The sequence below is a fragment of the Mastomys coucha genome, unplaced genomic scaffold (assembly GCF_008632895.1).
Source record: "Mastomys coucha isolate ucsf_1 unplaced genomic scaffold, UCSF_Mcou_1 pScaffold7, whole genome shotgun sequence".
Lineage (NCBI taxonomy): Eukaryota > Metazoa > Chordata > Mammalia > Rodentia > Muridae > Mastomys > Mastomys coucha.
This window is the reverse complement of record NW_022196913.1, coordinates 28,034,031-28,051,579: the sequence shown is the minus strand read 5'-3', so window position 1 is coordinate 28,051,579 and position 17,549 is coordinate 28,034,031. Positions and strand designations below refer to the sequence as shown.

The window sequence follows — 17,549 nt, the reverse complement described above, 5'->3', positions numbered from 1 at the left end:
ATAATAAAGCGAACCTGTCTAAGAAATAAAACTCCATTGATTCAAAAATTCATTATAAAAGCAAAAGAAAAGGCATATGAACCTACTGGGCCATTTGATGTTGTATTTGAGAAACTACTGACTCACTCTCTGCTTCAACGGAAAACAGCTGCTGTTCTAGAGCGTTCTCACAGTGCTCCTCAGATATTTTCCTCTTAATTCTACTCGGCCTGTGCTTCACTTTTGAAAACAAGTCCACACAAAGGTAGGCACTGACACAAATAAAGGGTGTAACTGTAAAGTGAAGGATGTTCATCTCTGGGAAGATAGGACCTTTAAAAGTCTAACAAAAAAAAAAAAAGGATGTGGTGGTTTGAATGAGAATGGTTCCCCACAGGCTCCTAAAGTTGAATGCTTAATCAACTGAGGAGTAGAACCCTTAAGGTCTAGAAGGATTAGGAAACCTTGTTAGAGGAAATCCATCATTGGGGGTAGGTACCCCATTGGGGGTACACAAAAGCTCATACTATGCTGTCTCTCTGTCTGTCTCCATGTCTTTTTTTGTCTCCTCTGCTTCCCTTCCCTCTTCCCTCCCCCTCTCTCTTTTCTTTCTTCTCTCTCTGCCTTGCCTGCAGATCAGGATGTAAGTTATCAGATGATGCTCTAGCTCCAGGGCAGCCTGCTTCCTACCATGATGATGAACCTCTTACAAGAGTGGCCCTGGTCATAGTGTCTCCTCACAGCAATAGAATAGTGACTAAGACAGGCACGAAGAATTTCTTTAAATGGAATGTCAGATTACTGTTCAGTTTGGGATAGATCATGTTCCATTTAAAAACTTCCAGGCAACATATTTATGTCAACTAAAAATGGAGTTGCAAATATAACAAAATATTGGCTATTTTTCCAACTGTTAGGAATTATGAAATATATTTTCATTTAAATGAGCTAATAAGACTTCTTTAAAAATGCTGCACCTTTTTATCAGCAAATTCTGGTACAAATTTTTGTTTTGATACCATAAATTACTAGATAACATGTAAAAAATCATAATCTTTCAGCATGTGTCTTTGAGTTAGCTATCTTACATCCAAATAGAAAACGATGGCATTACCACAGTCAACACACCAACACTTCTAAGTAATTCTTGGATTTAATGATGATGTGGCCCTTAGGAAAGTCAGATCTGGTTATAGTTTGCCTGATATTATCCATTTTTAATGCCTTTGTGTATAAATTATCTTGATAATACCTCATTAAGCATGAGCTTGGGGCACCAGTCTCTTTATTTTCTATTGATTTGAAAAGTCCCCTTTGTTTACCTATTATTGTTAAGGTCTGGTCCATGTCTTAAATCCCAGCACTCGGCATGCAGAAGTAAATAGATTTCTGTGAATTCAGACCAGGCTGGTCTATAAAATGACTTCTAGGCCAACTAGGACTACCCAGTGAGCTATTCAAAAACAAACATTAACAAAAAAACAAAACAAAACAAACCCAGCACCAGATATATTAATAGTGGACAAAGAAAATTAATTTTGGGGGGGATGGGGTCCTGAAACTCACTCTGTAGACCAGGCTGGCCTTGAACTTAGAAATACACCTGCCTCTGCCTTCCAAGTGCTGGGATTAAAGGTATGTGCCACCACTGCCCAGCTTAAGAAAATTAATTTTAAAACATATCCATTTGTTGCATCCTATAAATCTTTTGATTTATATGTGTGTTTCCTTAGTCATATTATATTTCTCATTGATACCTTTAAGAAAAGTGACAAGTTTAGCTGGTTTTGTATCATTATCCTTGCCATGTATTGCTAAAGCATAAGGTTTAATATAAGAAGCTACACTCTATAAATGTCTTTTAGTAGATTTCGCCAGACAAGACCTTGGAAATCCTCCCTTTTTCTCAGTGTGGGTTATGTCTGCTGGACTGTCACTTATATTGTTTCATAATGCCACCATCAGTAACTGGTTCTGGTATTGTTGTTCAATATACTACCATATAACTAGCTTTGATAATAGAATCTGCTTACATCATAACTTTAAAATATCTTTTTGTTGAGAAGACAGACTCTTGTTCAGCTCTGCTCATTTGTTCCTACAATACAATCCTTGATAAGAACCAGATTTGGCAGCACGTTTTTATGTGCAATGCTTTTTCAAATTGCCATCTTTGAAAACTTGCAGAAAGCCTCTGCAATTTAAGCAGAGTAGCTATTTGTTTCAAAAGTTTAACCAGAGAGATTATTTACCTCAACAGAAATGTAGCCATCTGTTCACTTCCATTGACTAATTTTCTTTCATTGATAATGTTTCTTCCCGGGTGGGGTTTCTGTTTCCTTTTGAGACTTTGTAGAACCCGTGCTGGGATTGAAGGGTAGTAATAGGTATGTGGCAATATGTGCTTTTATTATGAAAATGAATTGGCAGGGAAAGAGAAACCAAGGATTGGGTCTTTCCAAACTTCTCAACTGTTGAAGCAGTTTGTAGTAGAGGGTAGTTTGTGAAGCCTGGCAGCCAGCACACAAGGTGCTGGGTGAGTGTGGACATGGTCTCAGGAAAAGACTAGCAATCCTTACCTGAATAATGCTGAGCTCTACCATGTTCAAGTAGTGAGTTAAGATGGCGGGGTCCTTTGGGGAAGGACACATGGACTCGAATGGAAGAACTTGAAATGTGTCAAAGGTGAATTCATGTGAAGGCCAGAAAGAGAGACTGCCACCCTTGGTTATACCCATCCTTAGGGGAGAGAGGTGTTTGAGAGATTAGGGTGATATTTTAATGGCTCACCTATGCATATGTCTTCTCCCTGTGATCTTTAATAACTATGGTGAAATAGAAGCTACCGTGTATGTTAGAGAGACAGCTAGTGGGGGTGGTGGGGGTGGGGCAGAGGTGGTGGTGGTGCTGGGGGCACTGTCTTTGGTTTGCAATAGCTCCAGAGCTAATGAGTCAAATTTTCATTTACCAAGACTCAGCAGCATAAGACAATATGTTGCTTAGAGCAATATCTGCAACTTCCTTAGAGATTAATAGAAATATTAACCAAGATTAATAATATGTTTATTCTGTGCAATGAAATTTTATCTATGATTAATTGTCTGCCTCTAATGTGATACTTTGGGGAAGCTATTTAACTTCAGAGTTATAAGAAAAATTGAAATAATAAATGCCAGTCTATGGGGTTGTCATGAAGATTTAATAAACGAACAGGTATAGTTTGTTGCCTTTTGGAAAGTGTTCACAATCCAAGTAGAGCGCACCTTCATGTGTGGTATGAGCAGAAGTTCCAGGCACAGACTCTTAGGTTAGACTGTTCAGGACTAAATCCCAGCCTTGTTGCTCATGGTTGGGCCTTCGAACATTCTTGGAATGTTTGGTGATGTTAGCTATTGTTATTACTCGAGAACAATCAGTTCTTTCCTTAGCCATTGTCCTGGTTGGTTTATTTTATCAAGGTGACACAAGCTGGGGGTATCTGGGAAGAAAAAAAAACACAGATGAGAAAAAGCTTCCATTACATTGCCTATAGACAAGTCTTGATGAATATTTTCTTGATTAATGATGGATGTTGGAAGACCTGGACCACGGGGGGTGGTGCCATCCTTGGACAGATAGGTGGTCCTGAGTTGTATGAGAAAGCAGCATGAGCAGCCCACAGAGAACAAGCCTGTAAGCAGCATTCCCCTATGGCTTCTGCTTCAGTTTCTGCATCAAGGTTTCTGCCTTGAGTTCCTGCACTGACTTCTGTTGCTTATGGAGTGTGGCCTGAGAGTTGTAATGTGACATAAATTCTTTTCTCCCCACACTGCTCTGGCCATGGTGTTTTATCATAGCTATAGAAATCTAACTATGACAGTCATTCTCTTCTGCAGTTGCATTGAACTCCAGGATTAAAACACTGGTAATAAACATCTTTATGACAAAAGAGCCAAACTACAGTTTGCAGGATAAATCTTCTGCTCCCAAGTGAGGATAATTACCAGGGGGTAAGGCTGCATCCTGGAACAGGTGTCATCACTCCATGGAACTCAGATTACTCCCTTCAAGTGGTGACAGCAATGTCAACCTCTCCAGAACTTGAGACAAGGACCAGAGCTGATATAATGACCAATAGACCACTGGCACCTTGAAGACAGACTTATGGGCACTGCTTCCCAATGTGGCCATGTCAAGTTAATCTCCTTTCATTGTCCTTTACCACCACTCAATGACCTCTTTGGTAGGTATGTGGGACAAATGGTGGAGTCTAGTCCTTTGAACTATGGATACTTGACCTTCCCAACATCACTCTTAACTCAGCCTATCCCAGTCAGCTCATTATCTTTCCTCTGAACAGAGATCATCTTTCTGCAGTCTCTGTTTTGTAGTCTATCTTATCTCAAAGGTTCGAACCCTAGGACTCTCAACTTCTGTCTGTCTTCTCTACCATCCATACAGCTAAATGGTAGGATCTTCAAATCCTTCCACACAAACATTTCCCACCACTCTTCTCTTCATTTCAATGTGTCCTGCCTTATTCCAGCCCCTAAAACTGCTGTTTTAAAGACCAGCATACAGATCATCATTTGACATGACATCCTAATTCCAAAATCATAGGAAAATGTTCCATCTAGAAAGATCTGTCTGTGTAGCTATTGCTATGAGCCCTACTTCACTGCTTATATAATGTTCTCAAACTCTCTCCCATGACACAGGCTTTAACCACACACCTTTCTCTAACTTTGTGCTTTGTACTTTCCTATGAATATGCAGACAGGGGACTCCCTTTAGAATGCATCCTGTTTTCTGTTTTTATGCTTTTGTAGAAGTAGGGCTGCCTATTTGATATGTGCCCCTGGAATTGTTTCACAGATGAAACCTTCCATCTGTTTTTCAGCATGGGATGGCAAATCTTAATCTGTGTCTCATGTGTATCCCTTTGCTACTGTATCCAATTCTGCACAATAGAAGGAAAATTGTATTTAACTTACTCTAGTGTCCCAACAGACAGATCGGAACTCATATCAAGATCACAGTCATTGCTGTGTTTGTTCATGGTTGGCCTCTCTAACCTTTCCCTGATCTGTACTCAGAATGTATTACACCACCTCTGTAGGATATAATTTGAGAACAGTAATCTCTGTCTTAGACAGTAAAGGTCAGCATGGAGAACAGTTCTCAAGTCTCTGAACTTGGTCTGACCCACAGACACCTGCAAACCATTACTTTACAAAACCTGCTTACTGACACCTACAAACCATTACTTTACAAAAACACTAAGTCAGTTTTACTTTTGATCCTTATGAGTGATTCAACCATAAATTAGGCATATCTCACAGAAGAGAGATGACAGCCACACTGGGCAGTTTCAGGACAGAGAAAATAGATAATTTGCACAGAATCAGGCAAAGGGCAAGAAAACCACAATAAGTTCTAGAGAATAACTGAGATGGCACAAGCGAAGACAAAAATAGCAAATAGAGAGAAGTAACCAGAACACACAAGGGAGTTGCCTGCCAGGGCGGAGGACTGCAGTGACTGTCTGTACTAGGTTCCTCAGACTACATTTTCATTTCTCCATCAAAAATCTGGCTGAAGCCAATAGACAAGGGAGTGTGGGTGCAGGCCACACAACTCACCCTCCAGTAGCCTGAGAACAGTGAAGAAGAATGGGCCATGTGTGAAACATATGTCAGTGCCAACCCAGGAAACAGAAACTGCAGGCTAGGAATGAAAGCCAGTCAGAGTGTTTGCTCTGCTTCCAGTACCACGGGCATAAAGAGAAATGAATATTCAACTTGACAAATAGAAAATAATCGTTCTAGTAAAGATTACCACTCTGGATCAAGGACTCATAAACTTTGGTCCTTTCAAAACTGAAACCACCATGTCAGAAACAAATTCTTGATTCAAAGATGACAACCTGGTCCCTTCTTATCATTTTACTTGATGTTTTATTCATCTCATATTTTTCTTCAAAAGAAGTCTGGATGAAAGGGGGAAATGTATGACATCATTCTTCATGAAAGTTTTCCCACATAGGAACCAGCGTATGTAATGACTTCCTTACTGCAAGTGGGACAGCTGAGGAAGGAAAGTGACAAGAAATTAACAATTAGAAGTCCTGCTTCTGTGACTGTAACTCTGCCGAAATCATTGTCTGTTACCTTCACAAACGAGTGAGCTTCCTCTCTCTAGCCCATTCTTGAATATCTGCTTTCCCAAACACGAGGTAGATGATTAAACCAAGTAGGTTAATGGCAAAAAGTACAAAAAAGAAATTCCTCCACCCGAATTCAGAGTCCTGGGAACACAAGACCCAGAATATGTATTACTTCTCTCTTCTCTTTTCCCATGAAACTGAATCACTAATTCAGACGATAGTTTCCAGAGGGTTTCCTTGATGACATTCAGTTCTTAGATAGTGTTTTGATAATTAGAGAAAAGAACTTCAAAATATGCCCAAAATGTTCTAAATATGAGAGATTTGAAGACCCTCACAACTGACCTATAGAGCTGTGTTTGTCTTTATCATCAAAGTATCACACATATTCTCTGTAGCTCAACCTTGCCTACAACCACTATGCTAAAACTGGCTCTAAGATTCTCCCTTCCATGTTGCAATGTAGTGAAAAGACACCTGGTTTCGAAGCTATGTCCTCTGAGCAGAAAAGCTCATTCTACTGGGTTTTCAGTTTAAACATTAGGAAATGAGGGTGATAGTATTAATTTCCAATCTGATGTGAAAAGGAAAAGCCAAGCAGGATTGTGCGGTGTATAAAGTGCCTGTTGTAATGCCAGGGTGCATCAGACAGACACTTAACCATACTTGCTTTCCAATTCTTCTCTCAGTGTGGTTACTTTCACAAATGAAAATTCAGCCTCAGATGGCTTGGCAGGAAACAGTCTCCTGAGATTCCTGTGGCACTGTTTGCCATTTCCGATATAGATTCTAAGTGGCTCACTGATTAGCTCCAGAATGACCTCGAACTCTGGTTCATTCTGCTCTACACTTCAAGGTCACCCCAAAATGAAGTGAGTGCTCTTTCCCAATCTTTGAACATATTCTTCAGCTATTGCTTTTGCAAATACATGTGGGGGAGTATTTTAAAAGTCTGCCTTGGAATGCAAACTACCTGATTGAGGAAAAAGCCAGCAACCACGGGTACCAGCACAGCAGATGAATGCGCGAATCCTCTTGATGTTCCCATGAGAAGGCTGGCATACCTGTGGGTGATAGCAATATCCCAAGGTAAATCCAGACACACCTGACAGTGGCTTTCAGCCCTGCGTTATGTGTGAACCCATCAAAAAGGACTTGGGCGATATATATTCAATGGGAAGCGATTTGACAAATCCATAGGTCACCAATACACCATAGGCCCAGCCATAGTCCATGCTTATGATTTATTGTTTTCTATTGTCTGAGGCTCCCGGAATACTACAGACCATTTTTTTCCCCAGAAAATGTGAAAGTAAGAGTAGATAGAAGAGTCTTACCTTGGAGCAATATCTAACGCATTAATATAGACTCCTGCCTGACACAGAGAACACAGTGCACAGGAAAGTGTCAGAAATATAATTGTTGTGATATAGCTGGATTGGACATAGGGCAGAGCCACAATGAGGGCTGCAGGAGGAATATTTCCTAGGAAATGCAGATCAGACAAATTCAAGAGTGAGATGTATTCTTTGACTGTTGAATGCTCACATCATGCAAATCCCACATCCCCTTTCTTACCTAAAATTGTGATGATTTTTCTCACAGTTATGAGCCTAAAATTCTTGTTCAGTAGAAAATCTGCCAGCTGGCCTCCCAAAATACCAAAAACCCAAGCAGCAAAAAAGGGAAGAGAAGACAGGAACCCATTCTGAAGAGAGAGACTGAGTAAATGGCCATAAAATAAGGCAGGGAGAAAACGTGTTGGTAATCCCCTAATCATTCTGACACGCTGAAACCATTTCCCACCCCCCTTGGAAACCTGGCAACCTCTTAAGTAATACTCTCAGCAAAGTTACTATCTACCACTAGTTTTAAATATCAGGTTATTTTGGGTAATGAGACTTAATGTCCTGCAAATAGAATTATTGTGACAGATGAGTAATTGAGGGGTCATGCAAACATGGAGAAGGAGTGCAATGAAATTTACTTACATCTCTGATGTTAACTTTGAACACAGAACTGATGTAGGTTGGAGTGTATATTATAAAGGTGTTAACAAGCCACTGATGGGTTATACTGCAAAGACACATGGACCAGAGAGGCAGAGATTTTAACATAGCTTTGATGGGAAGTGGCTGCTCTTCTATGCTGAACTGAAAACAAATGCATTGGTCTGAGTAGAAAGATCAACATGAGGCTCAGAGGCTCAGCCACCATTAGGAACCCAGATGTGGATGTAAGGTTTCTGCTGACTCTGGAGTTCTTATATGTACCTGTTGGTTCAGAGAGGATAAAATATACTCCTTTTCTGGGTCACTTATCCATGGGTGAGAGACAGGGTCATCATAAACCAGAATGAACCAGAGAAGGCAAGAGAGCACACCGATACCTCCTGCAAGCAGAGAGAAGAGTTCATTAGGGAGCTCATTTCTATAAATTTTAAAGTGGACTTTACATTATGCAGTAATGTTAAGTTTGCTTAAAGGTTGCAAAGATAGGCCAGAGTATCCTGTCTTGCTTCCCATGTGCTGACATCACAGTACATCTGTCAACACTTCCTTGACCCATTTTTACTAAACCCTGCAATTTTTTTGTTTTTAATTGGTGTAATAGTCATTGTATATAATGTTGGTTTTTAATAATTTTTCTTAAATGTATCAGGTGTTTTGATCATGTACGCTTCTTCCTATCCCCTCTCTAGTCATTCCTGTCTCTTTTCCTCCTACCAACTACTAATCTCCCTTAGGTGCCTATCTGCTTTTATGTACATATATGTATGTTGTGATATATATATATATATGTGTGTATATATATACATATATATTTTTATGCATGTATATGTTCATGACCAATGTGTGTATGTATGCATATGGATGTTATGACCCAAGTATGCATGTATATATGTATGTATCTATGTATGCATGTATGTATATGTATGTTATGACCTATGTATATATGTATGCATGTATGTGTATATATGTTATAACCTTAGTATGTATACATGTATGTAGATGGGTAGACAGATGTGCACTTGTAAAGAATTTTAGTTTCTACAAATGAGAGAAAATATGTGGCTTGTTTTTCTGCATCTAACTTATTTCTCTTAATATGACGATCTCCAGTTCCATCAATTTTCCAGAAAATAAGATAATTTCATTCTTCTTTCTGGTTGAATAAAATTCCACTGTGTATCTGCACCACATTGTCTTTATCTGGTTTTAGTTTCTAGAAATCTATGCTGGTTCCATCCCTGGGATACTGTAAATAGTGCAGCAATAAATGTGGATGTGTAGGTATCTCTGTGCTGGGCTGCCTTAGAGTTCTTTGGGTATATTGAATGACTTCTCATGTTAGGACATTTTCTAGGTTAAACCATTGCCAAACTCAGTTTTGACCCAAGTATGTATGTATATATGTATGTATCTATGTGTGCATGCAGAACTTTCCTCAGTTTTCAAGCAAGCTGTCTCACCATTTCCTGTTTATTAGTTGTGGGGTGGGGTCACAGACCTTAGGGACAGCCTAATACTGTCAGTGTTTTCAGTATTAGCCATTTTAACAGGTTCATGGAGATACTCGTTGTGATTTTTAATTTTCATATCCCCATGACTAAAAGTTCTTAAATAGGTGTCTGGCCATAGATCTGTGTTCTCTGTGTATGCATTTGTAAAATGTTTCTGCCCATTTTTCAATCGAGGGTTTTATATTCTCATAGAGTTTTGAAAATTAATTACACATTTTAGAAAAACACCTAATTAAGTGTTTTGTAGATATTTTCTCCTTGAACTAATCTATCCTTTCATTGTCTTAAGAATGCTTATTGAAGATGATATATGTTTTTTAACTCTGGTGATTTTCAAATTATTGATTTCCTCTGTGGCTCATATTTTTGGTGTCATATTTAGGAATTGTTTGGTTAATTAAAGAACAAATTAACTTTCCCTGCGTTCTTCTAGAAGAATATTTTTTCTAGAGTTTATATATAGGTCTGGTGTGTGTGTGTGGGGGGGAGCAACAGAGAGAGACAGAGACAGAGAGTGCTGGTTGTCTTCCATGATTGTTCCCCACCTTATTTCCATGACACACAATCTCTGACTTTGGAGCTTACAGATATTTCCTTAAGTTTTTGTTTTCTCATCTTAACTCCCACTCCATAGAACACTGCTCCATATATCCCAGGCTGCTCTCAAACTTTCCATGTAGTACAAGAATGATCTTGAATTTCTGATCTTCCTGTCTCTGCCTTCTGAGTACTGAGATTAGAGGTAAGTGTCACTATGCCCAGTTGTCTGCGGTACTGGGGATTGAACCCATGGCTTCATCCTTGGCAAGAACATAACCAACTGGGCTACTTCCCAACCTCATCCAGTCAGTTTTTGCATGGTGCATTTGGGAGCTCAGCTGTTGGGTGCATATGTATTTCAGATTCTTGTATCTTCTTGGTGAGCTGATAGTATTCCTTGTTCTGAAGTTATCTTTGTATCTTTGGTATGTATCTTTTAGTATTCATATCTTTGGTATGAATATGTCCACCCAAATGATCTGTGGAGTAGTATTTTCAGGTTTTGTGAACTCTACAGTCTTGAGACCTGACAATAACCCATCTCTGTCTCCAAGATACTCACCGTCTGGAAGAGGAGCAGGCTTGTAAATAAAACAAGCTAATGGGAAGTTTGAAAATAAAATGCAAATTCTCTCCAGTGGAAACTATAGGTGAAGCAGTACTTTCTTGGTTTCTAGCTAAATGAAAGTCTCAGGGTCAATAGTGAAGTTATCCTAAATTACTCTCAGTGTTTAATATACTCTTTTCTTTGGAAACCTCAAGACTTGCTAAGGACTCCATCCCTTTGATATGCTTAACCAAGACAAACTCCATAGCTACATTTACCTCCTCAGATTGTTTTCTTTCTTTTCTTTTTTGTATTGGATATTTTCTTTATTTACATGTAAATTTCTCCTTTCCCAGTTTCCTCTCCAAAAAACAAACAAAGAGAGGGACACGGACGACGTAAGGACAACTGAGAGCCCCTGCGAACTACAGCGAGAAGTTTGCGTGGGTCAGCGCTCGGGCCAGACAGCCACCAGATTGTTTTCTTATGTCTCTTAGAAAACACTGCTCTCCAAATCTTCCCCTCCTGCCTACAAGACATCCTGATGGCTGTGCCTTCTGGCAGGAGAGCAGTACTTTATATGAAGCCAGAGGATTTCCACATCTTGGCTAGTGTTTGAATATGCTTGGCCCAGGGAGTGTCACTATTAGGAGGTGTGGCCTTGTTGGAGTGGGTGTGGCCTTGTTAGAGGAAATGAGTCAATGTGGGGGGTGGGCTTTGAGGCCCTCCTCCTAGCTGTCTGAGGATGCTCAATAGTCTCTTGGCTGCCTTGAGTTCACGATGCGGAACTCTCAGCTCCTTCTCTAGCACCATACCTGCTTGGACACTGCCATGCTTCCTGCCTTGGTAATAATAGACTGAACCTCTGAACATGTAGGGTAGCCCCAATTCAATGTTGTCCTTTATATGAGTTGCCTTGGTCCTGGTGTCCCTTCACAGCAATGGAAACCCGAAAACAGCTAGCAGAGGTTATTCCTTATATTTTGATATTTTGTTTCCCCAAGATTTTTATATTTTGACTCTTTTTCCTTTAGAAAAGTACACATGGGTGCACAAACTCAGAAGCATATTCCTGAACATCCCAGAAACAAGCAAGCAGCTTACCAAAAATATAGAAGACAAATGGCCACCCAAGGGCTTCACTAATGATGCCGCCCACAAGGAGGACAGTAAAGATTCCCAGTGTCATTCCTGCAGAGAGATGGAAAGAAAGTGGTGGGACTCCTGCCTTCCATCAGACAGATACTGTAGGCTGGCAGATGAACACAGAGAAGCCACCAAACCACAGAATAAGCATATGCAAATACTTCAGACTTATCTCCAGGGAGTCTTTAAAATTCCCAAGTGACATTGCAGGTGACTGTTACAATAGCTTTCATGCTGTCTTAATTTACAGTTATAGGCATCTATTATGGAAATAAAGCACCATGAAGAGCCCAGGTTCTTTCTACTCTCTCCACTTCTACCCTCTCTACCCTTCTGAAGATAAGCATCACATCAATTTATTGTATGAGAAGCAGTCACTCACCTTCTTTGCTCTGCACCTTTATGCTATTTGTAAATGCATTCAGGGAAGCTGCTCCTCCATACATATGCTAATGACACTGTTTTAATTTCTACAACATCACAGAGCATTCTAATATATAGTAGGCACATTCCCGTTTCACAGCTTTGCAAATAATTCTAAGCTTTTTATGTTTAGTTAACTTATCAAAGTCCATATGGACATGGAGTTGTTATTTTAAAATAAGATCATAATGGCCTGAGGGTTTTATGTAATAGGTTTTTTTTTAGATTTTATTTTTGAATTACATTATATGTCTGTCTGTAGTGTGTGGCAGGAGTAGACTGTCCATGTGAATGAAAAGCCCATGGAAGCAGATGAGGACACAGATCCCCTAGATATGCAGTGGCAGGTATGAGAGCTGGGGTCTCCACAATAGCAATGCATACTCATAACCACAGAGCCATCTCTCCAGCCCCAACATTCATCTTCATTGATAGTTGCTTTTACAAAGGTCTCCACTGAATGGTAGATTTTAGCTCTAAACAGGAATCATTTCTCATTTCAGAATAAAAACACAATTTGTTTTTCTGACTAAAGTATTAAAGGATAAGCTGCTAGCTCAATGGGTATATATCCTTTAAATTTTGGTAAATACTGCAAAAGTTTTACATTAAAAGCTGTTCAACTTAAATTGCCAACATAGTTCTTTCTTTCTCATCTCCTAGATAGCATCTAATATCCTCAAAAATTTTAAGCATTTTTCTTCCAATATAAAAGATAAGAAAAAACTCTAATTTTTAATTTTTTTTTTTTTAGTGAAGTTGAGTTTTTCACTGTTTACCAACTTTATGGTTTGTTGTCTTTTTTTCTGTTTCTCTCCATTGTTTCCCTTTACCTAGAATTACAGACTCTGTGCATTGTGAATAGTCCCTGTGTGGCTTGCTGGCCACAGTTCTTCTCTTCTTAACTTCCTTTACTGTGTATTTCATAGTCAGCACTTACAGGCATTTATGCAATCAGATCTATGGCCTACAGATTTACTCTTTTGTTTGGATTTTTTTTTAACTTACACTGCCAGGTAGAAATAATTGTCATTATCTTTTTTTATTCATGTTCACTGAAGCATATTGTCTATGCCATCTCATTTAAATGCCAGCAATCCAATTTGCATTTGATCAAGTACAGCCAGTCACAGTTAAATATAAACTGTCCCAGGTTGTACTTTTAACAACAGGGAAGGTGGTGTTTCAAAGATAATTCCAAGTTCTAGGGCGCATGGAGAGAAAGCTGGAAGTGAGTACCTTTTCTACCACCAGGTCCACCCAATCGGTACCTTTCACGTAAATGTCTGCCTTTACCTTGGTTGTAAGGGAAGGCAGACTCCTCTCTCCAAGCAAGGTCATGTTCTTTCCTGTCAGCTTGCCTTCACCCAATCTACTTCAAGCCTGGACTCCTAAGTGAACATCTTCTTACTTCTTCACCCTCATCTTCTTCTCTACTCTTGAGTCTTACCCATCTACATGCCATACCAATAGCATAGGATCCATGTTGTAAATAAAGCACAAGTTCTGGTGTTCTCTTGCATAGTAGCAGGCAGAGGGTAAATAACGATAGGATACTACACTTCAAAAGTCTAAAAGGGAATATTCTGAATAATTTCACTAAAGAGAAATGGTCAGTGTTAGAAAGGATGGATATGCCTGGATTTGAACATTGGTAAGTGTTCACATGTACTGAGATTTCTCATGGTACCATGTCCTTAATATAGATGTATAAATTTTTATATATTATAGAATATAATTTTGTGTCAATTAAAAAGATTTAAAAGTTAAAATATTTTTTTCAATATTCTAGAAAAAGGGAGTAAAAACAAAACCACAACAACAAAAAATTACTTATCTCTTTAGAGCCCCCTCTGTGCATTTTGCTATTTCTCTGTGAGGGAAAACTGCCAAAGCCTGTGATCTTGCACACTGAAGATGCATGCGAAGCACCAAATCCCTGGAGTGTTAGGGTCTATGACATTTGACTGTACCCATCTCCTCCTCATTCTGTATCTTAAGACTGATATCTCAGGGGTCTCTTTAGCATAGGCATTGAAAAGTACTGTACACTGGCTTGGCTTTTCATCCCTCTTAAAGAGAGCGCTTTATCAGCACAGTACTACTGATTCAGTACATGCAAAGCCCGGACCAATCATCCTATGGTGCTGCCAATTCTGCTCCAGGGACTCAAGAACCAAAACACAGAAATTATCAGGATCTTTAGTTGACTGGCTCTACTCTTCCACATGTCCCTCCCATAAAGCTAGCAGGTGTCTTTGGTTCAGGATGCCTTCCCCTTGGGGACATTTCCTGCTCGTTCTTTGGGGGACATTCTAACTTTGTTTTTCATAACCACACCTTTGGTGAGAAGGCTGTGAGGATATTTAGGCATATGAGAACAGATGGCCCTTCCAGGTGCTTGCCTCCTATCTCTCATGAGATAACTATGTCATTCCCTCTCCCCGCCCCAGTGCGTGTCTGTGTATGTCCAACTTTCTCTCTCTCCCCTTTCTTTGTCTCTTTCGCCCTCTTTTTCCCTCCTCTCTCTATTTCACTCCATATTTTAAATTAACTCAGAAAGTTGTGCAATGAAGGCACTCAGTTTGCTTTGTGAGCTCTAGACTCAGCCACAACACATTTTTTTTTAATTCCCATCACTAACTAACCTTAAGCATGAGCTACAAGTCCTGTTTGACCTGCTTAGTTCCAAAGCTCTATGAATAGCTATAAAATTCAATATGTATCTTTTGTAGCCCCTCAAAGCATATCCAAGCTATGACCCACAGACTACCTACACCCTAGGATAGCTATGAATACTGTCTAACACAAAATCTTAAACTTACTTAAACATTATGAGATAGTTTGTGATTTTTTTCTTTTCTCATTTTATTAGCTCTTTGAGAATATCATGCAATTTATTTTGATCATATTTAACTCCTCCCTAACTTTTCTTAGGTCCATCTGTCCTCCATGACCCACCCAACTATGCCCTATTATTTTTAAACCATAAATCCAATTTATGTTGCCTGTGTACTCTTAGATGTATAGCCTTCACTAGAGGGTGGTCACCACACCAGGACCACATCCTTAAAGAAAACTTGGCTCAGCTCTTTAGTTTGGGTTGAGACTTCATGTGTTATTTATTCAGTCTTGTTCTCAGGTGTGCTCTCTGTAGATGACAATGCAGGGTGGCAATGTCAAAGGTTAAACACACCTACAAGGAACATGCAGTGTGTTTTGTACTGGAGGCTGGCAGTAGCCGGGCCCTTTGGGTCCTAGGCTAGCGCTTTTCTGGGGAGTCTTTCTCTTACTTCTGGGTAGAGATCTCCTGTCTTTCAACCCAGACATCACCATTATGGGAAATGATATCAGTCCTACTGAGACAGGAAGGGCGGGCTCAGGAGGCTCTGTTGTGATAGACTCTTCCATCTGCTCTCTCTGTGCCACCTTCAGGCAGCCATTGTTCCCAATGCTTTCTGAAATAAGAAAAGAAATTCTTCCTGGAGTTCCTCAAGGATGCCTGTGGACTTGTGGGCTCCTGAGATATGTGAGGTCCCCTAAATATGTCAGCTGATTTATTTCAGTCTAGGCCCTATAGATCAGTTAAGTGAAGGACAAGGAGTTTCCAGGCCTTCAAGCTCATCGCTTTTCTTCTGTTTTGTTTGTTTGTTTTGTTTTTTGTTTTAAAAAAAATGGTTTGTGCCTTTTGTTTTATGTTTGTTTTGTTGAGATGAGGGCTTGCAACTCACTGCATAGCCCAGGCTGGCCTGTGTGGCAATCCTTCTATCTCAGCCTTCTGCGTGTTAGCATTGCATGCATTTGTCATCACATAAAGCTTACATTCATGCTTTTTATCCCCTGTTGGTTGAGTTAATCCCCCAGCTGCTGTATCCACAATCTCATAGTTTTGTTCCCTGGTTTGTCTTGTGTTCTGAGATCCTCTCACAGTTGGGTAACCAAGATGAATTTCTGTTGTCTAAATTGCATACTCTCTTTCTGTCAGCTAATGTGAACTCTCAGGACACACACTGGATACTACTGTTCTGGGTTTCTGGGGGGGCTTTCGAGGCCTGCTATCAGCAAGCTCCTCTAATGTATGTGGCTAACTCATGGTTTTGGACTTGAAGAGTTCTTGGTTATCATTGAGCATACACATTGTCCACAGCATTAGCCTTTTTCTACCCAGTGCTAGCCCATTGCTAGCCTTGACAGTGGCCATTGTTAATTTACACATTACACGAACAGCTCATTTTCAAAGAAAAGTCTCAGGAACTGGCAAGATGTATAGGTGCTTGCTGCCAAGCTTGATGACATGAGTTTGATTTCTAGAACCCACATGGTAAAAAAGAAAAAATTAACTCTCAGAAGCTGTTTGACTTCCACCCATATGCTGTGACATGCATATACACAAAGTGAATAAGTATAATAAAACCTTTTTAAAGTGAAGATATTCTCAGAAAAATTTAGAGCAATTCCAAAAATTATTAAGTTGAATCCATATGCCACACAGAACAAAAATATAAGTTTCATATGATTGTCAAGAATTAATGTATAAAAATGAAACCCTACAAATTCATTAAAAACATGGATAATTGCTTTTACAACATTTCCATGAGTGAGTGGAAATTTCAAACTCCACAAAAGAAAAGTGACCAATTTAGCAACATAAAAAATCATTTTAAAGATGAGAAGTTATATCACAAACAATGTTATGCTACAAATCAAAACATAGGGAAAAATAAGTAACATCACAAATAAAGGATTAGTTTCCTTAATCTATATAAACATCTCTTAGCATCAGCAAAAGAACTGTTCAACAGAAAAAGATGTTTAGGAGCCCAGTAGGAAGCATTGGGTTGCCAAGTACCATCTAGACTGCACATAGTTACCTGACATAGCAATGGTGCAGAGTCGGCTGCGTTCATTTGGAGGAGCCCATCTCTGCCAGAGTGCAAACTGCCCCCCATATCCAGTACCCTGAAATAAAAATTGTTAGATATATTGATGTAGACTACAAACAAATATTCATCTCAGAGTTTGAAAATACTCAGTATCTAGGGCTGAGTGTGGTGACATACATCTTTAAGTCCAACACTCAGGAGGCAGAGGCCGGTGGTAGATCTCTGTGAGTTAGAGGCCAGCCGGGTTTATATTTAGAAGGAGGAGGAAGAGGAGGAAGATGAGTAGAAAGGGTGAAGGAGGAGGAAGAGAAGGAAGAAGAAGAAGAAGAAGAAGAAGAAGAAGAAGAAGAAGAAGAAGAAGAA

At 39.6% G+C, this 17,549-nt stretch overlaps 1 protein-coding gene across 2 annotated transcripts in view; it reads right to left on the bottom strand.

Moving 5' to 3' along the window:
- Positions 1 to 5,895: 5,895 nt before the first annotated feature.
- Positions 5,896 to 17,549, bottom strand: part of Slc17a3 (solute carrier family 17 member 3) — a 22,755-nt gene continuing 11,101 nt past the window's right edge. Inside the window, exons 8-16 of one of the 2 annotated variants that reach the window (XM_031358294.1) lie at positions 17,175 to 17,262; positions 11,839 to 11,925; positions 8,398 to 8,516; positions 8,116 to 8,277; positions 7,703 to 7,832; positions 7,462 to 7,609; positions 7,098 to 7,188; positions 6,129 to 6,265; positions 5,896 to 6,045 (exon numbers count right to left, since the gene is read on the bottom strand). In XM_031358294.1, the coding sequence (XP_031214154.1) occupies positions 6,131 to 6,265; positions 7,098 to 7,188; positions 7,462 to 7,609; positions 7,703 to 7,832; positions 8,116 to 8,277; positions 8,398 to 8,516; positions 11,839 to 11,925; positions 17,175 to 17,262 (960 nt within the window). In that variant the 3' untranslated portion in view covers positions 5,896 to 6,045; positions 6,129 to 6,130. Of the gene's footprint in view, positions 6,046 to 6,128; positions 6,266 to 7,097; positions 7,189 to 7,461; positions 7,610 to 7,702; positions 7,833 to 8,115; positions 8,278 to 8,397; positions 8,517 to 11,838; positions 11,926 to 17,174; positions 17,263 to 17,549 lie in introns of those variants that run through there. The other variant, XM_031358295.1, reaches the window with a different exon arrangement.